The sequence below is a fragment of the Peromyscus eremicus genome, chromosome 2 (assembly GCF_949786415.1).
Source record: "Peromyscus eremicus chromosome 2, PerEre_H2_v1, whole genome shotgun sequence".
Taxonomy (NCBI): Eukaryota; Metazoa; Chordata; class Mammalia; order Rodentia; family Cricetidae; genus Peromyscus; species Peromyscus eremicus.
This window is the reverse complement of record NC_081417.1, coordinates 148,053,354-148,078,858: the sequence shown is the minus strand read 5'-3', so window position 1 is coordinate 148,078,858 and position 25,505 is coordinate 148,053,354. Positions and strand designations below refer to the sequence as shown.

Sequence of the window (25,505 nt, the reverse complement as noted above, 5' to 3'; positions counted from 1 at the left end):
TTTCACATTTTCTGATTCTAACCAAAAGTGGAAGCCGGTGAATACAGGTTTTACTCAAAATGAGTAGGGTCATTCAAGTTTGCTCCAGTAAAAGTGTGCAGCCTGTGAGCCAATCCTCATTTCAAAGAAAATGCTGTACAGTAGCCCCTCGTCCATTGTACAAAATGACTTCAGCTTTTAGCTCTTTGGTACTGATTATTTGAGAATTTTGTTTTTGAGAATTTCATACACAAGTCCTATGTTTACATTATTTCCATACCACAGTCTCCCCTTTCCTATTCTTCCCATGTCACTTGACTACCTCTCAACTTCATGACCTCTGAAATGTTATTGTTACATATATGTGTATATAAATAAATACCACCTACTGAGTCCATTTGGTGGTGTTTGTATGTGTCTACTTTTACAATTTAAACTCCCAATTATTAGTCTTGTTTTTAAAATTATTACTATTGTGATGGTACTAGGGCCTTTTGGACATGCTAGGAAGTGCCCTACCACTGATCTAGAGTCTTCCAGCTTCTCCCAGCGCCCAGTTCTAAAAACTATGAAGAAAAATTCCCAGTGTATTAATTTGAGGATAAGGCACCGAGCTCCTCCTTAGGCTTGGGAAAGCACGTGCTGAAGGCTCCCTACGAGAACTGCAAAGCTAAACTAAGCTTAGTTCTGTGTAGGGCCTCCCTTTTCAGATGTTCAGCTTCACTTGTCCTGGGAAAGGCTGAAGGGAGGGAGACAGGTGTGTGTGTGTGTGTGTGTGTGTGTGTGTGTGTGTGTGTGTGCTGTCCTCAGCCTGGCTGTATTCTCAGCTTTGGCAAGAGCCTCCCATCCAGAATGCTTCTCACTGTTGTCTGCAGCCAGCAGCCCTTATCATGCTTCACCGCCTCTGTGCGCTCTGCCTGCTCTGGCTCCTCCCTCTGGTTTTATTAGAGCATTGGTAGTGATTGATTTTCACAGGGCTGGCCCTGTGCTGAGTGCCTGGCTCCTAGCCTGATGTCACGAAGTCACGAAGGTAGTGACTTTAAAGTAAGTGACAGTGAAATTTGCTCCATTCGCCCGTAGGTTTGGCATGGCACTGCAACTTTGGAGTGTTTCTCTGAGGGCCTGGCAGTCATTAAGTGTGACCACCCTGGACACAAGCTGCTCATTCAGCTGGCCCTCTGCTGTCAATTGCCCTCAGTTCCAGGCAGGTTAAAACCAGAGGGAGACTTCTGAAGGTCAAAGTCCAGACGGTGGAGTAATTGGCCCCCAGAGTTCTGGGTTTCTTTCCTGGGCTGCAGCATGATGAGGATGAAATTTTCTGTGTTTCTCTTTGAACATTTTTGAGCAAATAACGATGGAATCCCACAGGCTCTTTGCCAGAGTTAAAGGCAGTGGAGAAGCTACACTTTTGCATTTTTTTTTTTTTTTTTTTTTTGTTAGTTCCTTAAGATAACCCTCTTGTTATACTCCCTTGTGGTGGACTGGGGGAAAGCTCGAGATAAAAGCAATTCCCAATTCTTCAAAGACAAAGGAAGAAGTTACCAGCACAGGAGAGGAGAATGGCGTGGTTCTGTGGGGCTCACACAGAGGGTACTGAGGGCTGAATGATCTGAGCATTGCGGTAGGACATGGTGTAGAAAGACAGGCATCTGGAGTCGCTCTGTGCTTCTGTTCTTTACAAAGGTGGAAGAAGAGGCGGATGTAGGTAGAGAGAGGGCTCTTCTTCCCAGCTGGGCCATGTGTTTCCTGAGAGCAAAGTTTCTTGTTGATGTAGTGCCAGGCATCAAGAAGGGCACTGGCCTGGGCTCGGCAGAGCTCTGCTGGGTGCACAGGCATACCCCATTCACAGCCACTTCTGGGAAACTGGGCATGGGCTGTATGGAATACCTGAGAGATAGCAAGTCATAAAGAGAAGAGTCTGGGCTCTTTGTCTGGAGGTTTGGGGCTCCTGGTTTGGTCCTGGTTGGTTGCCCTGTGCTTTGGGGCCTGTGGTGAGGCTAAGAGCACGTGGAGGAACAGAGTTGTCTATCCCCTCTAGATATACCCCAGTGCCCAGACTTCCCATATACCCCACCTTTTAAATTTTTACCACCTCCCAGTAGCTCTGTTCTGAAGTATAAGCCTTCAGCTTGTGAGCCTGTGAGAGCATTTAGGGTCCACACTGTGTCAGGGCTTCACACAGCAGAGAATAGGCAGGTTTTACTCTATTCTCAGTCTCATTGGTGCTGGGGATGGAATCGGGGCCTCAGGCATGCCGGATGAGTGCTGTGCACAGGAGTTTCACACCGCTTCCTGCTGTTATTAGAAACCACCTTGTTTATTGTGTGTGCACTGCACCTTTGAGCAGCGGCAAGCTGTCCAGATGTGAGAAGACAAGATGCCAAGGTTCATAGAATTTGAGGTCCTCAGGCTAGGACCTTATAATTTTCTGGGAACAGTTTCATCTCTGGCATCAGACAGTGTGGGTCATTTACTGACTGGCACTCACTGACTTGGTTATTTGGGCAAATCCCTTCATCTTGCCAGGCCTCCACTTCCTCAGTGGAAAGAGGTTAATATTAGTAACTGACTCACTGGTTTTGAAGAGATTGTGTAAGGCCACTTGTATACAATACTTGCCACCATGCTTAGGGCATGAGAAATGCTTGATGCATGTTACCTACTATAGATGGGTCCCTACGGCAACCTCACAACTGTCTTCATCTTTCCAGATTGTTTTCCTCATTGCTTACCATTTAGAATATATAGTTGGCCCTGTTTGCCAATGGGTTTCTCATCCATGGATTCAGTCAACCTTGCATTGACAATATTTGGGGAAGAAGACAGCTGTTTACATTATCATTTGCATCTTTAAGAGATGAAAACTTACAGAAGAATGTGCATGGATTATTTGGAGTTCTGCACAATGTTCTGTGGGCTTTGGGCATCCAAAGGCTTTGATAACTGTAGGGGACTAGAATCAATACAGATGGGTACCAAGGAGCAGCTATTTATTACTGTGAATTCAATATAGACTTAGGGCTGGGGTGAGTGTTTATACTCAGTATTAATACTCTGGGTTTAATCCCCAGCTCCAGTTGACCATCAGTGAGGAATGGTAGGTATCCACAGGATGTCCTGGACCAATTACTGTGAGATGCAGCTGCACATGTAAGATAGGAAACAGGAAGGGTCTTCCTAGACTTCTATCATTAAGGAACTGCAAGATGAAACACTCAGCTGTGAAATGTGAGAGCTGGGCCAGGGTCACCTGAGAACTTCTCCTTCCCATTATATGCTGGGTTTTGTATGAAATTTCTCAGATCATAGCTTGGTGCTTCTATGAGAGGCCTCACGTTATCCTGCGTCTCCCTTTCCTAGCTGTCTTTCATCCCAAATCAGCTGTGTTCGATGAGCAGCAGGACTGTATCAAGTCTTTGCTCTCAAGAGCCATTATATAATATCTGACACCTATATCAAAGATAAAATATAACTTAAAAATGATGATGCACAGTAATAAAAACAAACATTTCAGCAGGGGAACTTTATATTCTCTCCTTGAAGCAGTGTCCTGTGCTGGGCAATACCCACTCACTCTGATGAGTGTCTGTGAGGCTACTGGAGCTGCTAATATGTATCAACTTACAACACCTCATGAGGCAAGCCCTGATGTCATCCCCATTTTACTGAGGAGGAAACTGAGTTCCCACGAATAATCAACCTGCTTCAAGTCTTAGCTCTTTAAGGGGCCAAGCTGGTGTTCACCCCTGGGCCACTATGTCTAGAGAGCACACTCCAGACCTTTTACTGTTGAGTGCACAGCCTCTGGAATCACAGTGCTTAGTGGGGTACTGGGTCCCTGCCAGAGTGCTTTCATTTGTACATTAGATGGGGATTTGGAGTTTAGAGCTTGGCCCTGTGTTAAATGTGTAGTCCAGATGTATTCCCTGCTGAAGAAAGATGTATTCAGATAATCAAGTTATGAGAACTTGTAAGTCATCCAGGTTTTCAGGTCAGAGCAAAAGGCCTATCAGTGACAAAGCCGAGGGTCTTTTGTACACCTAAGAGGCTGGATTTGAAAGCATTAAAGCAGTGATTGCTTGTTGAGACTCTTGACTGCAAGATGGAAAAGTTGGCATTAAGTATAATGCAGTCACAATCCCCAGTCGCTCATTAGGCGGCTGTGCTGCTCAGGGGATTTTGCAGTGGAGTCTGTGAAGAGTAATCTTGGATGAACTGGATCAGAGCAGCGTGCCCAGAAAGGCACCTAAGTCCTGCAGAGCCTCCTTCTGTTGTAATAGGCCTGCAGAATCGCTTGTTTCTATGAATTAGTCAGACGATAAGAGGCGATGAGCAGTTTGCTATGCTATTTTAATGTTTTTGCGTCGTTGTCTTTTGTAGAACGCCTCAAGAAGAGTTTCATTAGAAATTGAGAGAATCTGAGAAAAGCAATTAGTTGCCTAGGGTGGTTGTTAGAGGCGAGAGAGGAATCAGATGTCTGCTCCCAGCTTGGAGTTGTGGAAACCAGCCTTCCCAGTGATCCTTAATTTTCTTTTTAAAAATTTAAATAGTTTTAAAGATTTATTTTTAATTGTGTGCATATGTGTGGGTTAGTGTATATTTGTGCAGGTGCCAGGGGAGGCCAGAGGCATCAGATCCCCTGGAACTGGAGTTACAGGAGGTTGTGAGCTACCGTCTTCTGGAAGGGCAGAAGTGCTCTTAAGCACTGAGCCATCTCTCCAGCCCCCTTTTCTCGGTCTCTGTTTCCTTGAGGATCTGAGGAGGTGATGCTGATGATGGTGACTAGCAGCTGTTTGATTGATTGGCGGTCAGTGTGTTAGCTGTGCTCACCCAACCTTTCAGTAGCCCTGTTTGGGAGGTGAGGAAACAGCCACATAGACTCCACAATTTGTAACATAGTTTGTTTTTCAATTGGAATTCACACCACACTGAGTAGTAAGCCACACCTGGGGAGAGAAAACTCCTCCCCCCAGAAAACGATGCAGTTGGGCATCTGTGGGTAATGTAAGGAATTTGGGACTTCTTTTTCCCTACACAGTGTGGGCCTAAGCCCCACCCTACACTTAAGGAAATTCCACTCTGGCATAGTGGCTTGTTTACTGCAATTGGTGTGTAGTAGTAGTGTAAATGCTTAGTGCGTGGACTGTGTTGGAGAAGTCCCTGACTTTGAAGCCATCCACACAGGCTTACCTGGGTTTCTAAAGTTTTTAATTTTTTAAAAGACAGATTCTCATGTATCCTAGACTAACCTCAAACTGTGTGTCCAAGGACAACTTTGAACTTCTGATCCTCCTGCTTCTGCTTCTTGAGTTCTGACTTCATATTTATAGGTATGTACCACCATACCTGTTTATATGGTGCTGGGGCTAGAATCCAGGGCTTCAGGCATGCTAGGCACACGCTCTACCAACTGAACCACACCCCTAGGCCCTGGGCTTCTATTTTTTAAATTCCCTGACTATATAGCACATATTTGAGCTGGAAGTAAGGCTCCGTGGTAGAGAACTTGCCTAGCATATATACACACACATGCTTTTAAAGTACACCTGCACTTAGATTCCATCAGATACTGATTGTTTTCCATTTAGTAGATAGAGAACATTTTTCCAAACTGGGCATGGTGGTGCATGCTTGTAATACTAACACTTTCAAAGTGAAACAGGAGGATCGGGAGTTGGAAGGCAGCCCAGGCTACATGAAACCCTGTGTTTGTGTGCACACCCATGTGCACATACTGGGTGTGGTGGCACATGACTTTTAATTCCAGCACTCAGAAGGCAGAGGCAGACAAATCTCTGTGAATTTGAGGCAGCCTGGTCTACATAACAAGGTCCAGGCTAGATAGGGCTACACAATGAGACCTTGTCTTAAAAAATTAAAAAGACAAAAAAAAAAAGGCATTTTCCTCACTATTAAAAAATCTTGAAGTGTCTAATTTTTTTCAGAAAATTTATTTAAATGTAATTTATTAAAATTAACTTATTAGATCTAATTTATTTAGATGTAATTCAGTTTAAATTGTATGGTTGAATGTCTGTAACCATTACTTGCTAATTTCAGGACCTCTTTTAGATCACTTCAAAACAATCCTATTACAGACACTCTTCACTTCCTCCCTGCAGTCTGTAGTAACCACTCACCCTTTTGCAGGCTCTGTGAGTTTGCCTTCTGTGGACATTCTCATGCAGTATGTAGCATGTGGTAAGCATGCACTTCTTTTTGTGGCTGAATGTTATTCTATATTGTAAATGTGTGTTGTGCTGATGTGGGTGCATTCGGTTGTTGGCACTGTCTGCTGGGTTTAATGTTCCGGTTCATACCACTGCACAAGTTTCTGTGTGGATGTGTTTTCAGCTCTCTCGCATGTATACTAGCAATGGAATTGCTGGGTCATTTGGTGTTTAACTGTTTTCTTGAGACAAAGTCTCACTATGTGCCCGAGCCTCCCGAGTGGTGGATTATAGGTGTGCACCATTACATCTGGTGAGTGTGGTTAGCTTTTTGAGGAACTTCCACATGGTTTCCCAGGGCTGCTGCACCATCCAAATGCCCACCCACACTGTAGGCTCCCAGCCCCGCCACATGCTCAGCAGCACTGTGTTTTCTCTCCTTGTCTGCTTCCTTACAGCCTGGCTTGCATCCTTTTCTGTGCTTATTGGCTGTTTGGCCTGTCCAATCCTTTGCTCACTTTTGGTTGGCTTATTGGTCCTTTTGTTGTTGTGAAAGCTAATTCTGCTATGCCGTCCCTTTCATATCGATGATTTCTAAGTAGTGTTTTTTTGAGTTACCTTTTTACTTTCACAATGATGCCTTTTGATACGGAAGAGTTGGTTGTTTTGTTTGTGAGATCTTATGTAGCCTAGGCTGCCTTGAACTCCTGATCCTCCTGTCCCCACCTCGCAGGTGCGCAGATCATAGGTGTGTGCCAGCCATGCCTGGCTCTGAAAGATAAGATGACATGATATCCAGGTTCTCTGTTGTCTATGGTTACTTGTCCTTTGGTTTTATAGAGAACTTTGTCCAGTGCTGAGTGTTGAGCCCAGGCCTTTAACACACTAGTCAAGCAAGCATATTCCTGATGAACTATACCCTAGCCAACAGCCTGTTTGAATGATTCCCTAATATGGCACTATACCATGTTTACTTAAAAATCTCTCTTGTATTGTTTTTTGTTTGTTTGTTTGGAGACAGAGTTTCTCTGTGTAGCTTTGGAGCCTTTCCTGGAACTCACTCTATAGCCCAGGCTGGCCTCGAACAGAGATCCGCCTACCTCTGCCTGGGATCAAAGGCATGCACCATCACTGCCCGGCTAAATCTCTTGTATTTTAAGTATTCAGAGGTTTTTTTTTGTATTTTTGTTGTTGTTGTTTTTCATCATTAATACTATTGCTTTGAATACAGTGCAGGTCAACATTTCACTTGCTTTCTCTGCATTGACGGAATTCTAGAATGGATCTAAAGGACCTATGCTTTCTTTCTATTAGGGATTACTTATTTTCTGTGACTATATAATTGATATGTGAATTCATTTTGGTAAAACAGTCAAGCAGTGGCACAAGAAAATACATTGTTCTCCACCCCCAAATATTCCTATCTTGTCAAAGGGTATTTTTCTAGGTCTAGATGAGCAGGTAGGTTCCACATGACTTGCCAGTATGTACTTCCTTGGCCTCATGAGTGCCCAGCTCATTGTTCCCTCTTTTGCATTAACATGCTGGCATTTTTTTTTTTTTTTTTTTTTTTTATAATGTGAGCATCTAAGCTGGGGTGGTCCATTGCCTAAAATCCCTGCTCTGAGAGGTAGAGGAACAAGGGACACAAGTTCATGGTTAGCCTTGGCTGTATAGCAAGTTTGAAGACAGCCTGGGCTACATGAGACACACACTCTTTAATGCTTACTGGGTGTTTAGTGTTTGAAGACAGCCTGGGCTACGTGAGACACACACTCTTTAATGCTTACTGGGTGTTTAGTGTTTGAAGACAGCCTGGGCTACATGAGACACACACTCTTTAATGCTTACTGGGTGTTTAGTGTTGACAGCACTGTTAAGATGCTAAGTTCAGTAATTAAAGAGACTTACCCAGGTCATGGAGTTTTCCAAGGAAGTTTATCAGTGAGTCCTGGGTCATAAAACTCCTTCCCAATTAAATATTATCATTGAAAAATATTCCTGATTTAATTGCCTCCAAATTGTATTCATGTTCTTAATTTTTTTTAATGTGTGTGGATGTTTTGCCTGCATGTATGTCTATGCACCATTTGCATGCCTGGTGCCCACAGAGGCCAGAGAGGGCATCAGGTTTCCTGGAACTGGAGTTACAGATGGTTGTGAGTTGCCATGTGGGTACTAGGAATAGAATTTATGTCCTGTGGAAGAGTAGCGAGTGCTCTTAACTACTGAGCCATCTTCCCAGCCCCAATGGTTGGTATTTTAATCATAGTCAAAGAAGGAGTAAAAAACGTGCTGTGTACCATGTCCAATTCTATGACACAGAGCCCTCCCTGCTGAGGGCCTCTGTTGGGTGTTTTAGTTTTGGCCCAAATACAAACATAAGATCCAGAAACCGGGATCCTGATTCTGGCCCTAGCATTACTTAGATACATGAGTGACTTGGGCAGGCCACTTAATTTCTGTCAGTCCCTTCATCCATGAATGGATATGGTTGAGTTATGTAGTCTCTAAGCATAATCTAATTGCACAGTTTTCTGAATTTCATTTCTTAGTTTTTGATGGGATCCTGCTGGGTAGCCTATGCTGACATCTGACTCACCATCCTTCTGCCTTCTGTGTGCTGAGGTTGCAGGCACACCCACCTTTCATCACCTTCTTATAAAGGATCATTTCATGGTGGTATACGTTGATGAATTAATTTCCAAGTTTTAATCTGGTGATGAATGACAGGAAGGTAGGCCAAGTAGTTTGTGAATGAGGCATGTGGAGAAAGCCAGGGAGGAGTGGGGATGAGGGGCGAGTCGGTTGCAGCCAATGTGTGGTTGGCAACATGAAAGGGAACAGGCTGAAGGTGAGTTTGAAGTGAGTTGGGAGCTTCCTTGGGCTTAGGCAACTTGGAAGAGAGAGAGATCTGATCTGCAACAGATAGATGCTTAGAGCAAAAGAAAGGCTTTGGCCAAAGTCAGTGAGGGTCCTTGCATTCTAATGGAGCCATCAAAACCTCAACTCATGGCCAGTGCTCAACAGAGTTCTGTGTGTACCTATCACAAGAGAGACCAGGCTGCAGAAGAGTATGGGACCTCAGTGGAGGAAAGAACATGACACTGTCATTTGGCATTGCACCTTGATCCTAAAACTTGCCTGCTGAATTTGGAGCCAGGCATTTATTTAATGACCAAGGTGATTTACAGGGTTTTCTCTAAATGTCAGTTTCATATAGCCAGCTTCCTTTTGTTCTCATCTGTGATCTGTAAAGGGCTTTCTGATGTTTTCTGCTCCGGCTATCTTTTCCTAGATAACTGCAAAGAATAGGCATAGCTCACATTATGAATTGATTCTCTGATTTATATTGAGTTATTTATGTTTCTGATGTCCAGCCAACTGTGAGACTGCAAGGTTAGGGTTAATGTATCTGCAAGGCTGAAAGCCAAGTCAGACCTTTTGGTAAATTAAGTTCAAGCCATCTGGGGAAGTTTCTTGGCAGCCAGCTAGCTGGCCTGTGCCAGGAGCACTTTCCTAGACGCATAGCGTCACTCAGTCTCTAGCAAAGTGCAGTTAGGCTCCTCAAATGGGCACTGCCATCAGGCCAGCTAGCACTTCATCTCTCCTGGGAGAGGCTTGGGGAGCCCTGGCAACCAGAGAAACTGAGGCTGTATATGAGAGCAGGGAGCCAGGAACTGAGAGGAAAGCTTAGTGGAAAGGCACTGAGTGTGTGAGCCTGGTGACCTGAGCTCCATCCCATACACCATATGTTCTATCTAGCTCACTTTCTGTTGCTGTCCTAAACACACTGACCAAAAGCAGCTAAGGAGAAGAGGGTTCACTTCAGTTTACAGTCTGTCATTGAGAGAAAGCAGTGGAAGAACTCGAAAACTTGAGTTTTCAAGTGCAGAAACTTGACAGCAGAAACCATGGAGGAGCACTGCTTGCTGGCTTGCACACAGGTTCATGCTTAGCTAGCCTCCTTGTATATAGCCCAGGGTCAGCTACCTGGGGAATGGTGCCGCCCACAGTGGGCCAGACTCTCCTACATCAACCAGCAATCAAGACAGTTCCCCACAGAAATGCTCATCGGCCAATCTGATCTGGGCAATTTTCTGAGACCCTTTTCCCAGGTTACTCTAGGCTGTGACAGTTAACTAGGATATCACATAAAGCTAAAAGGAAAGAACTGACTCCAGAGTTATCCTCTGACTTCCACATGTATGCTGTAACATATCTCCACTCTTCAATAATAAATAATTTTTTTAAGGGCAAGGAGCCAAAGATCTGCATTTGAACTGTGCCTAACATTAATGACTCCTGTGCAGTCTTGGGCAAGTTCTCTCACTGGATACCAATTTCCTCCACTGTAAAATGGAGATAGTGAGCTTTCCATCTGATGGGGATGTTAGGGGAATTAAACAGTGGGTGGAAAATGCTTAGCATGCACCAGACGTTTGTCCTGTGCTTGTGGCATTGGCATTTGAGAGTAAAGGATATGGAAAAGGGCAGGTCTAGTGGGCTGGCCAAAAATGATGTTTTAATTGCCTCCTGCTCACCCCCTTGATGAGAAGGGGTTCCTGTCTTAGGAGTCTGGGGTTAGCACTACACAGAAAGCCTGATAGTTCGAGGGCGAGAACAATGTGCAGTGTGCAGGAGCCCAGTGAGCACCAAGTGCATGTGGGAGGCAGCCTTTGTAGAGCTCAGAAGACGTGACTGGCTTCTTCAGCTACTTTTGGGGAAGCTGAAACCCACTACTGAGGGACAACTAGGAGCTGCACGTGGTCTCTGATAGGAAAACTGTTCTGCTGAGTGACCTGGAGCTGAGTGGGGAGAGGGACTGGGGTTAGGTCCTTTGAAGCCTTCCCAATAGTGCCAAATTCCAAGGCAGCATACGATATTGAGTTTTAATTTTTGACACCACAAAAGAGAATAGTGTTCTTAAATGCTATTGAGGGCAGCTTCCAGGCTCTGTCTAGTAGGCTGCTGAGAAGTTGAGTTGTGTGGAGGAAGACAGATGTGTTGTGTTTAGAAAAGAAATGCCACAGTAGGTCATGTATAGTGGCATAATCTGTTCACTGTACTCAGTTCTGCATATATTTATGGCTTGAGTGTGCCATCCGTGACTCAACCTAACCAGGTCCCGGTGACTGCTTCTTCACCTTAGGTAAGGAGCAGTTTGCCCTGAAAGTGAACCTTGTTGGGTCTAGTTAGATTGGCAGCAGCCGGGGAAGTCCGAGTGTCTTGGAAGACCAGGTTGTTGGAATGCGGGCCAGAGGCACTTGAGTTGGTGCCAAGAGGCTATGGAGCTGTTTGCCTAAGACTGGTCTGACTATAGAATTCTCAATATTCTCTAGATTATTCCCAGAGATACTAGAGTGTTGTGGCTCTTCTTGTTTTGACTAGAGCCACAAAGGGAGGGATGTACGGATGACTTGTAACTTTATAGACATGAAATGTTGCTTTAACATAGTTGAAAATAATTAGACATGAACGGATGTGACTTGAAGTTAGGCCTTGACAGACAGTACCTGGCTTCTCCGCAGCATCTGTGTCACCCAGAGCTATTAGAAATGCAGAATCTCGGGCTTCACACTAGAACTTCTGGGGCAGAATTTCCATTGATAAGATCCCAGTGTGATTCTTGGGCACATTAAAGCCTGGGAAGTTGCTCTGGTGGATGAGAGGACTTGAGTTTCATGTCAGACAGATGGGATGAGACATTCACTGCCTGTACTGAGTGCCTGTGCCCTTGGGCTGTTACTTAACATCTTCACTGTCAAGGCCTTCTTGTGAATGAAGTTTAATGCCTTACTGGGTTGTTAGTGTTAAAGAGCTCAAGAAGTGCTTAGAATCGTAGTATGGTACATCATTATGGTGGCTATTAGTGATTCTTTGAAAAGTGACAGCCTCATATAAACTGGTAGAATCTGAAAAAGGAAGACTAGGCTGTTGTTAATCCTGACAGGAGGCATGACTTGGCAATTTAGAAAAACTGGCCACCAGATATATTGGCACTGTGATGTATAACAAGAACCTGTTTTAAGAAAACAAGTCCTGGGACTGTTGCTCAGTGGTACAGCATTTGCTTAGTTAGCACCCAGAATGCCCTTAGTTTGATCCCTTAAAACCTCAACCAAGGAATAAATGGAGAATGAAAGGGAAGAGAAAGATGCGGTCTTCCTGAGCTGTTGGGCGGTAGATACGGTGGGTTCCCAGACCAGTCTTCTGGAGGAGACTAGAGGTGCTTCCATTAAGTAACCAGTAGTTGACAGCTCAGTTCCTGGGAGGAGAATTGCCTGCAGAGGGGTGGATGGCTAACCACTGTGTCCCTGCATTGTAGAGCACATAATCCTGGCTTGCGTGTTGAGGCCTGGACTTAAGTCAGAACTTAGCCCTAATTTATTAGTTCTTTGATCCTTTCACGGGGTATTTAATATCTAAGTGCCTTAGTTTGCATCTGCACACAAGGGTAGATGGGATTGTGAGCTGTAAATCCCAGTACATAAGCAAGCTGTGTATCTGGGTTTCTCCTTGCTCAGACATAGCCTCCCAAATATCTGAAGGTGTGTGCTATGCCTTAGACCCTTAGAAAGCCCTTAGACCCTTCCATGCTAGAATTCTCTGGAACTATTCTAGCTGCTTGGAATTCCCAGTGACCTTTACAAAGGACCAGTGGCCCATTGAGCTGTCGCTCAATAGTTGAAACCAAAGAAGGCTAGCATTCAGGGCAGAGTGGTGATGATGATGGTGATGGTAACATTAGAAACAGTTCCACATGAGAGACACAACCCTGAACCTTGGAGTAGCCCAGGGGAATCTGCATTCCTTACACTACAGCTCTGCCTACCAGGCACTCAGTGTTCGAGAAGATACCAAATGACAGCTGCTTTTGAACTTGAGAAATCCAGGCCTGCTGAAAGCTACAGTTACCCTTTTCTAACCCCTCCAATCCTCCTCGCGTTCTCAGAAATAATTGCCAGGGCTTCTCTTTTAACTCGGCTGATTCCTCAGATACCGTACATTTTAAATCATCTTTTCGTGTGGAGCAATCCCCCATTTCTTGTCTCTGAGTGTGTGATCTTTGCTCTAATTATGTTGAGAGAGCCAGTTATTTCACCTGGCTCTGGTTGTTTGTGAGATACTAAATAGCCACAGGGTTAAGGCAGACTAGGATCAGAGAGCAGCTCAGCCTCTCAGGACCTCAGTCTCCTCCCTTAAAAAGGAGGAGATAGGACTAAGGTCATCCGGTCGTGTGACAGGAGTACGTGACAGATAAAGTAATGAACTCCTGCACCGTGAAAGCAACGGAAAGGGCTCTCCAAGGTCCCTCAGCTCTCTGGCTACCACAGACCCAGGCAGTGAGACCGAAGGCAAGATTGCAGAGCAGACAGGAATTACCACCAGAGACGATAACACAAGAGGCAGAAATAGTAGGGGACCCAAACTGACGATCCTTGACCAAGAATTAGGATTGCTTTTCTCTCCTGCAGTAGAAATCCAGCCTTTGGGCACCTGTAGCTGGTTGCTGTTTGACAATGTAGCTAGGAGCAGGTCATCCATCCTTGCTGCTGGTCTCTCTCCTGGATCCACTCATCCCACCTCTCACTCCTAATGCTCTGACTCAGTTTCACTTTTCCTATTCTGGGGGCTCTGTTCTCTAAACACAGGTGCCCTTTCCTCTGCTCTGTACCTGGCCACACCGACTGCACTGTTGTCACATGGTGTATTGGAGACCTCTTGTCACTGGTGCAGTGCCATGGGATCCCTTCAAGAAATGGGCCCAAGTGTCTCTTCTGGCTAGCATGCCTGACCTTTGCCCTCACCTGCTGAGGTTATACTGAAGTGGTAATCACAGCTCCAACCCTTTCCCTTTCCTTCCTGCTCAGCAGGGCCATGCCCGTCCATTCTCTCCTTCCCTTCCCCTCTCTGGTCTCTTAGAGACTGAGCCCATTTGAGAGTTCTCTTTTCAGTTTTTCCGGGGCTGGGTGGACCACATGCTCCCTGTGGACAAGGGTCTTGGTTTATATTCCGCTTGGCTCCCACTCAGCACCTAGCGGTGTGCCAAGTAGATGGTGGTGTGTGGGCTGCTGCCCTGAGACTCATGGGAAAGTAAGTGCGGGAGATCTGGTGCTCTGCTCTCTGGTAGTGGCAGCAAAGGCCTTCACTAGTGCCTTGTCAGGGAGCTTGCCTGCGGCCGTGGAAGCAGAACTTTTTCAGTTCCACAGTGTGTGTGGACCTTGGAGTCTTCAGTGTTCCTTCCGTCTGTGTTCTTTAAAGAGCCGTCACCTCCCTCCAAACCGTGACTTTGTTCCCACTTGCCTTCTCGGCTTTGTGTTCCTTGGAACCTAAGGAACCCGAGACTTCCAAATCTTTTTTGGAAGGAGTCAGGATAGAAATTTAAATAAATATTCTTTGTGCCTCTTTTAGAAAGCTGGCCTAGTTTTCTACTTTGTGTTGAATTCCCATTTGTGTTTTGGGTCATTATACAGCACTTGGTTCAGCCAATTAAGTTTCTTCTGTCTGGTGTCTTTATTCTGAGTCAGTATAGCCTTTTCTTGAGGCTTTAATAGTGCTCCTTTGAGGAGCATCCTTCTTTTTGGAGTTCTTTCTTGTTGCTTAAACGTTTTCCCCATGGGACCTTTGACAATTTCCCCAGCCTAGCAATTTCTGCAAGTGCTTTGTAACATGCTTTATATTGCTCCTGTGTCAATCTTCAAGACTTAGAGATTTCAACACTCGGTGATCTGTTGTAAGTTTCTTTACCTCCCAAACCACACTGTGGTGAGTGTTCTATTCCCTCTCTGTGGGACTTCCTGCGAAGGGAGTTAGGCTGAAACAGAAAAGCATGTTGGCAGCTGTGGCCAGTTAGCTTGGCCTCTGGACTTTCTGTTGCTCCCTCCCCCAAGTCACATCTGTATGGCTGTCACATGCATTTACTTAGTAACAGAATTCTGTAGCAGAAACTGTTCTGCAAAGGTTGTATAGTTTGTATAATTTGTTTCTCAAGTGTAGTTTAGCGAGCTCTGGGCTTTCTGTAGCCCACTTTCCCAAACTGGTCTGCAAAGGCTGTATAGTTAGTTTCTTTAAAGACAGATGCTTAAGTCAGAAGGTTAGTTTCACAGCCTCTCTTGGAAGTAAAAATAGCTAATTCATTAATGTTTACTATACACAGCACTATTTTAAGTGTACACACACACACACACACACACACACACACACACACACACGACACTATTTTAAGTGCAAACAGACACATACATGCATGTACACACACAATATAGTTTTTAAAAGTTCAAGCAGAGGAGCCCTACTTCTTGACAAGAAAATTGTCATCTGTTTACTTATTGTGATTGCTAATGCTTAAAGATTTATTGCTTCCATCTTAATTTGTTTCTGTTTGGTACATTTCCCTTGCTCTCCTTTTCCTCCACTCACTGCTATTTTCCTTATTCTTTCTTATACCTCTGTTTTGTAAATTCCTCCCTTCTTTGTGTCCATTGTCAAGGGACCAGAGCAAGGGCCTTATGCATGCCAGGCAAGGGACTACCCTGACACTGAGCTGTCCCTAGCCTTGACTTTTGTTTCCTTATGTTCTTACATGTCACCATGTATGCTTAACAGGCCAACGTTATTTGGGGCATCTTCTGACTTACAGAAAATGAGTCTAGTCTCACTTCTCTTAGCTTCCGTGATGCTGATCTTTAATTCCAAGAGTCAGTGGTTGGTGTCTGAAACCACACCCCTCGGACTGGCTTTGAACTCAGAGCTCTGCTTCAGCCCTCCAAGTAGCTGGGATTACAGGTGTACACCATCATTGATCACCATTAGTGATCTTAAGTATTCTGTGTTTGACAGATTGGGTGGGGGTGGGGCGGTGGGACAGGGTTGAGACGGACAGGGTCTCACTGTGTGGCCCTGGCTGGTCTGGAATTTGATTTATAAACCAGGCTAGCTGTGAATGCACAGAGATCCACCTGTCCCTGCCTCCTGAGTGCTGGGATTAAACGCATGCATCACCATGCTCAGCCTGTATTTGATGAAATTTGGCAGATTTGCTTGTAAAACCCAACTCACGTGGTGGGGGTGGGGATAATTCAGTGATAGAGTACTTGTTTATCTTGCCTTGTGAGGTCCTGACTTCCAAACCTGGCACTCTAAAAGAGAAAACAGTAGGAATTACCACTGCCCAAAAAAGTATGGAGAGCATCTGCATTCTGCCAGAGTTCTCCCATGTTCTTTGTTCTGTCTCTTTCTGTGCCCAGCAACAGCTTCCTGATGCCACCACCTGATTTTATCAGCTTTGCCTACATTTGCGTCTTGTATGCAGGACTATCTAGTCAGATACTCTTTTGTGTCTGCTTTCTCTGGCAGTTTCTTTAAAATGCATCCATGATGTTGTGTAGACAGGAGTCTCTCCTTCATCAGTATAAATTGTGCGGTTTCTCAAATAGTTATATATATGAACCAACAGAAGAGGTCCCAGTTCTCAGTACTCCAATCGTTTCTTATTTAGCTGAGCTGGGAGCTTTGTGCTTTCTTTGCTGCTGTTGTTTCTCTTACCCTGTCTCTTCTCTCTAGCTCATTTTCCCTCACAGTGGCTCTGTCACTGACGGTCTCCTAGTCTCACACTCGGAGGCTCATCTCTGGTGGCACTTGATCGTCTTGTGCATGCTTGGTTTATAGGCCAGTCCCTGGAGGTGAGAACACTGCTTCTCCATTTCTTTTGATACCATTGCCATGATTGGGAAGTCAGTAACATGTCTGCCATTCCCAGGATGCCTTTTGCTTAAATTCTTTTTCTGTGTTAATAATTCTAAAGATATATGTCTATCTGTAATTTTATTTATTTATTTGTTTGTTTATTTGGGGAGGTTGCTCATGTCCATGTATGTTCCTAGAAGTGTGGCAGAAGTGAAGGAGTGTTGTGGGCGTCCTGCTCTGTCACTGGATGACTTATTCCCTTGAGACAGGGTCTCTCTCATTGAATCTGGATTTGCCATTTGGGCTAAAGTAACAGAATTTGCCTGTCTCTGCCTGCTCCCCACCTCTCAATGCTGGCATCATAGGCACACATGACCATGGCCAGCTTTTACATGAGTGCTGGGGATTCAAACTCAGATCCCCGTGCTTGTACAGCATTCACTGTGATGCACTGGGCCATCTTCCCAGCTCTGTCTTTAATTTTAGAAAATTCTCAGAAACAGTATATTTTCTTACGTGTTCTCAGTATGTCTCTGTCTAGAATGCCCACCAGATGCCTGTCAGGCTTGGTATTCCGTCTTCTATAGTCTCAGCTTTCCCTTTCTGTTTTCTGTCTTTTTAATTCTACTGTCTGTAGTGAGCAGTTGTCTCAGACTTCTCTTCAAGTGAGTACCTTTCTCTTCAGCTCTGTCTAATCTGTCGAGCAGTGAATGGATTTCTGTGACTAGCTCCCTTTTTCCCCCTTCTCTCTCTCTCCCTCCCCCTCTCTCTCTCCCTCCTCTCTCTCTCTCTCTCTCTCTCTCTGTCTCTGTGTATGTGGTCTTGACCGATATATACTACTCTTTGATATATTTGTAACCTGTGCTCACGGTATTACCTGCTGACTCGCCCTGCTGGTTTGGTTTTTATTTTTAATCACTATTGGGTATTGAAGTTCTGCCCATGTCTATGTCTCGATGACAGGACGTTTTCCTGTCTGGCGGCCTGTCTTCCATGGTGTACACCTTCCATTTCTGCTTACCTATTCTCTCAGACTTGGACATTTCAAATGCCTCTTGTCTCTCTGCTACCACAGACAGTGCTCAGTGAGTGCTATTTCCTAATGGGCCTGTGTGTGTGCACAGGAGAATGTTTCCCAGTCTGCAAGGCATATGTGTGCTGCCTGTCTCCTGAACTCTTGACCAGACCGCCTTCCCCGAACAGCTGTATGGATTACATACCCCCAGTGATAGCCTAAACCCAGGTTCTGCTACAGTTTCTATTTGACTGTGAAGAAATTGAGCAACTTCTCTGGACCTTAGTGTTCTCATCACTAAAGAGGATAGTATTAGTATATGCTTCAAAGAAGGGATGGTGTCAGGGTCTGACTCCTTAGGTGTTATGAGAATAAAAAGAGTTAATCAACAAAATGAGTCATTATTTTGTAACAGTACCATCACTGCCTGTGAGCCCCTTTGCTTGCCCGCCTCTGCGGAGGTCAACTTTTTTTCTCTAAGATTATAGGAATTTGTTTTATTTTCTAGTTATAAATTCCTTGATGCCTTTAAACTTTGCAGATGTTATCTCCCGTTTGTAAATCTTTGTAGAGAGCTCTGTTGATATCTATACACTCAAAATATTAGCCTCCTGTTTCTTTCAGGGCACTATTTAAGAAGTCTTTTCTTACCCCCACTTCAAAGGTCCCCTCTGAAACTTTCTTCTGTTACCCTGCATCCAGTTGCCTTCTTCACATGGTCTGTGGTGGCAAGCATCCTTCCTGGGTTTTTCTGTTTCTCTGTATGAGTCTCTTTGCTTTGGATTATGAAAGTTTCTCAGTATCTTCTGATGCATACCAGAGACAAGTTTTTGTGGTAATTTCTCAGATTGGGATTCCTGTAAGACACAGAATGCTTGCTGTGCCTGTGTGGCATGGGTCTGTGTGTGGTTCCCTGCGTCAGGTCTAGATGACTAGCCGCTGCTGTCTACTTCCTGGTGCTCACATGACTGTAGCATGGGGGTTGAGCCTAGGCCTGGGCTCCACACAGGGTCTCAGTTCTCTCCCTGTCTTCTGCCTGCTGGAAGTCACATCTCCTGCCGCCATTACTGCAGCATCCTTCAAGTCCAGCGCCTGTACATGAGCTTGAATCCCCCGCAGGGCCGCTGGTCTCGACTCTCACTTACTATCCTAGCTTTGATTTTGATGTCTCTTTCATTTTCAGGTGCCTGGGGAATTTTTTTTTAAACTTGACTATGTGTTTTAAAAGCATCTTTGTGGGTTTTATCCAGCATTTCTGTGTGTCTGTAGTGGTAGAAAAGATGACTTTATATCACCTCAGTGTGCTATTTTGCCAAAGGTCTATTCTGAAATTAGCATCCCTGTTAGTTTTAGTATTTTTTTTTTAACTTTTAATATTGTCCGCTTATACATTCATTGAGTAGCCCTTGCCTGCCCTTGACTGTTCTTGGCCATAACTACCTTCATTCTCTGTTTATTGTTCAAGTTTATGACATTGCTAGTATCTGTATACTCACTGTGTAATGCACTGGCTGCTCTTCTAAAAGACCCAGGTTCAATTCCCATCACCTACAAGGTGGCTCACAGTTGTCTATAACTCCAGTTCCATAAGAGTCAACACTCTTCTGGCCTCCTTGGGCACTGCAGGCATGTGGTGCACTTACATACATGCAGGCAAAACACCCATATAAATAACATAAATACAAATAGAAATCTTTGTTACTCTTTTTAAAAGAGATTCTGCCCAACTGTTTATTCATAATCAACTTATTACATTATTATTTCTTCTTGTTAATAAAAATATTAAATAGTTTGCCACAAGATCCCATAGGCAATGATTATTTCAATTTTTGCAACTTTTTTCTTTTGCTACAAGTACCATGAGATAGGTACAAATTCTCATGCTGTTCATGCCGCTGCCTGCTGTCACGGGTCACTCAGCCCTGGGGACTGTTCGTGCATTTAGAAACACACAGGACTTTTCTCCTCTGTAGCTTTTGTGCAGCCCTGCTGGCCTGTCAGTTGATATGTAGACTTGGGTAATCCCTACCTGCTCACTGCTGGGGTTGCAGGCATGCACCACCACAGACAGCCATGCACAGACACCCATGCACATAGGTGTTAAGATAGCGTGAACTCAAATGGTAGGGCTAAATGCTTACTATTGGCCCACTTCTCTGAAGAAACTGAAACAATTGTATGAATTAACAAATGCCAGCCATCATGACACTGATGAGGTGCAGAATGGCTAGAAGTGGAAACAAAGTCTACAGTCTCTTGGAAATGACTTTGTAACCTTTTTTTTTTTTTAAAGATTTACTCTGTGTACGAGTATTTTGCCATTGTCTGTGTCTTTGTGCCTTGTTTGTATCTGATGTCTGTGGAGACCAGGAGAGGGTGTCATACCTCTGGGACTGGAGTTACAGGTGGGTATAAGTCACCCTGGAGTGCTGGTGGAGCTCCAGGAGGGAGAACTCTGGCAAGTGAGAAGAGTGCCCTGTGACTGTGCCCTGTGCCCTGTGCCCTGTGCCCTGTGCCCTGTGCCCTGGGTTCTCAGCCTTGGTCAGTTCATCAGTCAGGGATCAGGTTTTCCTGACACAGGCTTGTTCCAGGGAGGCTTTTGCACTGGGCCTCTGATCCTGGTAATCTGTGTCTGCCTGGCACCCAGCTTAGGGAGACAGTGATCTCTGCTCTAATCAAGGCTTTTCTGTCATTCAGCTTTTTAATTATTGTGAGGACCATGGTGCCTTATAAGCCCTTCACGTGCACAGTGGAGCCTGGACGCCAAATATGTTTGTTTCTGCTTTTATGTGTCCGTTTCAGATATCAGAAAAAAATAAAACTAGTGGTGGGTAAAAAGAGAATCAGCTATGATTGTTTAACAAAGACAGCTACTGTTTCTCTCTCTTCTTTTTAGACAGAGGTTTCTCTACCCTTCTTACTTTCTGGAGATGCTACAGTTTTATCATCACTATAGAATCCAAACCCAAACCTGAACTGTGCCCTCACTACCGGTCTCCTTCAGTGTCATCTGGACCTTCCTGTCAGTGATCTGCTTACCACGCTAGGGACCTGGGGTGATGTTTCTCTCTTCCTTCATGCCCTTCAGTTCCTAAATCACTTGGACTCTCCTCTTTGTGTCTCCACCTCTGGTGAAGACCCTCACTGGTTTGTTTGAATCTCCTTTGATGAAAGAGTCTGCCTTTAAAGTTATCTTCCTTAAATTCTGTAGAAACACTACTGATGCCAGTCATGGTGGCATACATCTTTAGTCCTGGTGCTTGGGAAGCAGAGGCAGGCGGATCTCTGTGAGGTCAAGGCCAGCCTGGTCTACAGAGTGAGTTCCAGGACAGCCCAGGTTACACAAGAAACCCTGTCTTGAAAAACCAAAAAAGAAAAGAAAAGCATTACTGAAATAACATATTTAAAGTACATCCTTGACCATGTGACCTTCTACTACAAATCTCTTCAGTGGCTCCTCTTTGCCTTTAAGAGAAAACCCAAGTTCTTTGAAGTGGCCTCGTCATCACTCTGTGCCTCTCCAGACCCATATCTTGACTCTCCCAGCCCCCTGCTTTATATTCTAACATCACTGATTTTTTTTTTATAACCCTCCTCTACCCCAATGATCCTCCTGGAAGCTCCCCTGTACACACTGTCTTAGCCCCCAACCCTTCTTACTTACTCATTTTTTAAGATGCAGGTTAGGGAGCTGGGGAGGTGCCTCAGTGTGTAAACGTGGTTGCCATACAACATGAGGACCTGAGTTTAAATCTCTAGAACTTAAATAAAAGTTGAATGTGTAGCACATCTATACTCCAAGTACTTCTATGGGGAGATTGAAGGTGGAGACAGTAGAATACCCAGAAACTCATGGACCAAGTAAGCTGATGTCTGCATTCACACACATGAATATACATATACATTACATGTACACACACACACACACACACACACACACACACACACACACACACGTCAATACTCTTCCTCCAAGTTTTACTCCAACTTCTGGACTCCTCTGTCCAAAATTAGGTTGTTACATGCATATTGTAAATCCCTATCATTATATTTCCCTCTAGTTGGTGTTTTATTCTACCAGGTCACCAGCAATATGTATGCTAGGCAGCATTCTAAGCGCTGAGAGACAGCGGGTGGTAAAGAGCCTCTTCCAGTAAAGCTTAGGCATTACCTAGGAGACAGGTGAGGCACAACCAGAGCACCACACACCAGTGGGTGATGTGTGATAGGTGAAAGCAGAGCAGGGTGAGGCGAGGGCAGTGACACCGACCAAGTGCTCTTACCTGGGGATGTTCCAGACACAGAATATTTTGAATGTATTGGTTTTTGGAACATCTGCCTATGGAGACTTAAGGATAGGCCCCTAAATATAAACATGGTATTCAAATAAATAAATAAACACAGTAATCATTCTTGTTTCTTACACACTAGCCTGAAGCCCATTGCACACAGAGTATTGTTAGTACACTTGAGTGTTGACTTTTGAACCTGTCACACGAGGTCAGCTGTGGATTTTTTTTTTTTCTAATGCATTGGTGTTTTGCCTGCATGTATGTCCGTGCGAAGGTGTCGGGTCCCCTAGAACAGATAGTTTCAAGCCCGCCATGTGGGTGCTGGGAATTGAACCTGGGTCCTCTGGAAGAGCAGTCAGTGCCCTTAACTACTGAGCCATCTCTCCAGCCTAGCTGTGGAATTTTTTGTCTGTGATATCATGTTGGTACCATTTCTGGTTTGCAGCCAGGAATGGTAGCACACACCTATAAGCCAATATCCCTATAATCTCTATAGTTTGAGAGGCAGAGGCAGGAAGACCATGAGTTCCAGACCAACTTGGGCTACATAAAAAAAGACACTGTCTCAGAGAAGGAAAAGAAAGAATGAAATAGTTTCTGATTCTGAAGCATTTCAGATTACAAATGCCCCACCTGTGTGGCCCTTGAGCAGTGTGCTGGTGGAGGTGAGAGAGCCAGCCTGGCAGGAATGTGAGGAACCCTATGGCTGAAGTGTACTGCGTGTGCTCCTAGGTCAGCAAGGAAGGCAGTGCACTTGGAGCTGAGGGCGGAGGAGCAGAATGTAGAGGAGGTTAGACAGCCAGTGACAGCTGGATTATGAAGGGCTGGTGCAGTTCATTATAAGAACCTTGACTTTGATCTGACACTGAAGCCATTTAAGGCATCTGTAAAAAGAAATGCCAGGCTCTAACTGTGTGCTAAATAGATCACTCTGGCTATTGAATAGAAGGTAGGGCAGGCAGAGGCATGGAGATCAGCTATGCGGTTTTTGTAGAAATTTCGATAAATGGGGATGGTGGCTTCGGCTGGCCATGAAGGAATGAGAGGTGCTCGGATCTGTATATATTGCAGGTAGAGCCAGTGGGGTTTTAAAGGGTTAGATCTAGTGTATGAGGAAACACAGGCATCAGGATTAACTGTAGATTTTTGTTTGTTTGTTCATTTGTTTTATTGTATGTGTATGAGCATTTGGTCTGCATGTATGTCTGTGTACCACATGCATGCCTGATAGCCTTGGAGGCCAAAAGAGGAAACCAGATTCCCTGGAACTGGTGTTATAGATAGTTATAGACATAGGGCTGGGAATAGAACCTGGGTCTTCTAGAAGAACAGCCAGTGCTCTTAACTACTGAGCCATTTCTCTAGCCCATTATAGGGTTTTGGTGTGAGCAGTTAGGATAGGATTTCTGGGAAGTGGGGAAGATGGCAGGGAGCTTTGGAGACAGAAAGTTTCAAACGCCTTTTAGGTTTCCAATTGGAGACATTGAAAAGGTACACCAGCTGTTGGAAGTATACACCAAAATTTAGAGGAGGCTGGAGCTGGAGAGGTGATGAGGATGCCCAGCGTAGGAAACAGGAGCCTGGCCCGTGAGTCAGTGGAAGCATGAACCAAATGACAAATGTGTCCAAGGAGAGGGTCGGGATCCCTGCCCAGTGCTGTGACAGCTTGAGTACTAGGACGCTGTATTTCCAGTTTGTGTCTGTGTCTGTCCCTCCTGCTGGCCAGCACTTCTAGGGGGCAGACGTGGCATACAAGAGAGCAATTACAGCTTTCAGATCAGCCTGTAATGACGACAGGCCCTTCCATAGCTGGTTTTCCCTCAGCTACTCTGTGGAAGAGGGAAGGAAGGATGACTCTGAGTCACCATGAGGAGCAAGTGAGACCATGCATGCAGGACACTAAGCACAGTCCCTGCCTCTAACTAATCACATAGAATTATTATAATTATTGCTAACTCAGGAGTCCTGGTGCCCTGCCCCTCCCTGTTGAGCAACACTGAATGAATGAAGTGGACGCTATTATTGAATGAGTGAGTGAACTGTCCTTTGGCTTGTTGAGCACCTCCCACTAGACCTTTCCTGAATGCCTGTTTGTTTGACACAGTTCTTTGTGGGTCTCTCTAGGGCTGATCCTCGCTAGGTGGAGTCTGGAGGGAGAGAGGAAGGAGTCGAGGGCGGATCTACACCATGGAACTCCCCAACTACAGCCAGCAGCTGCTGCTGCAGCTCTACGCCCTGTGCAAGGAGCAGCGCTTCTGTGACTGCACCATTTCCATTGGCAACATCTACTTCAGGGCCCACAAGCTCGTCTTGGCAGCGGCCAGCCTCCTGTTTAAAACCTTGCTGGACAGCACAGATGCCATCTCCATCGACGCATCTGTGGTGAGCCCCGAGGAGTTTGCCCTCTTGCTAGAAATGACATACACTGGCAAGCTCCCCATGGGCAAACACAACTTCTCCAAGATCATCTCCTTAGCAGATAGCCTGCAGATGTTTGATGTGGCTGTTGGTTGTAAAAATCTTCTGACCAACCTTGTAAACTGCTCTGTCCAGGGGCAGGTGGTAAGGGATATCTCAGTGCTGTCCTCAGAGGCAGGTGGCAAGGAATCAGAGAAACCTCAAGTAGAAGTCATTTCTTCTGAAGGTCCTGGGGAGCTCTCTTCTTCCCTGGAAGTTTCTACCATGCCAGCAGGCCCCGAGAAAGCCAAGACCCAGGAGATGAATTCAGATCCTCCCGTTGTTCAGGTGGCTGCAGAAGTCACAGGGGTGACTCTTCACACAGCTGGAGTTTGTTCCCTTTCCCCTGCTGGACAGATCCCAAGTGAGGCAAAGGAAGCCAACACAGAAACAGGTAACAGTTGTTTGATTTTGTATTTCATTTCATTTATAAATTTATATTTAATTGAAGTCCAGACTTCTATTGCCAATTACAGTATTTGATGGTTTCTAGTTTTTGAAATTCGTTGTTTTGTTGTTGTTTGTTATTTTGAGGCAAAGTCCCTATGTGGAGCCCCAGTTGGCTTGGAACTCACCATGTAGAGCAGGTTGGCCTCTAACTCATGGCAATCCTCCTGCCTTTGCCTCCCAAGTGCTGGGATTACAGGTATGCATCAGCATGCCCTGCAGATGCTTTGTTTCACTGGTAGTTTGCCAAACGTCACCATTAGGTAGGAAACCACAATTTACTGCAGCCCATACTGGGATCTTGTTTTTAAAATGCCTGGTGTTTGGTATTGAAAGCTGAAGTGAGCACAGAGCAGAGAGGCAATACTAAGACAGCAGTGTTCTGCTTCCCAGAGCTCACCAGGACCATCACCAGACAGATGATGTGTGGAGAAAAAAGCCTCGAAATGCTGACAT

The 25,505-nt window shown here is 45.0% G+C and overlaps 1 protein-coding gene across 1 annotated transcript in view; it reads left to right on the top strand.

The window, feature by feature from the left end:
* The window catches only part of Zbtb40 (zinc finger and BTB domain containing 40), a 69,910-nt gene that overhangs the window by 5,650 nt on the left and 38,755 nt on the right, over positions 1–25,505 (top strand). Inside the window, exon 2 of the mRNA XM_059255215.1 lies at positions 24,270–24,996. Coding sequence (XP_059111198.1) covers positions 24,333–24,996 — 664 coding nt within the window. The 5' untranslated portion in view covers positions 24,270–24,332. The remainder of the gene's footprint in view (positions 1–24,269; positions 24,997–25,505) is intronic.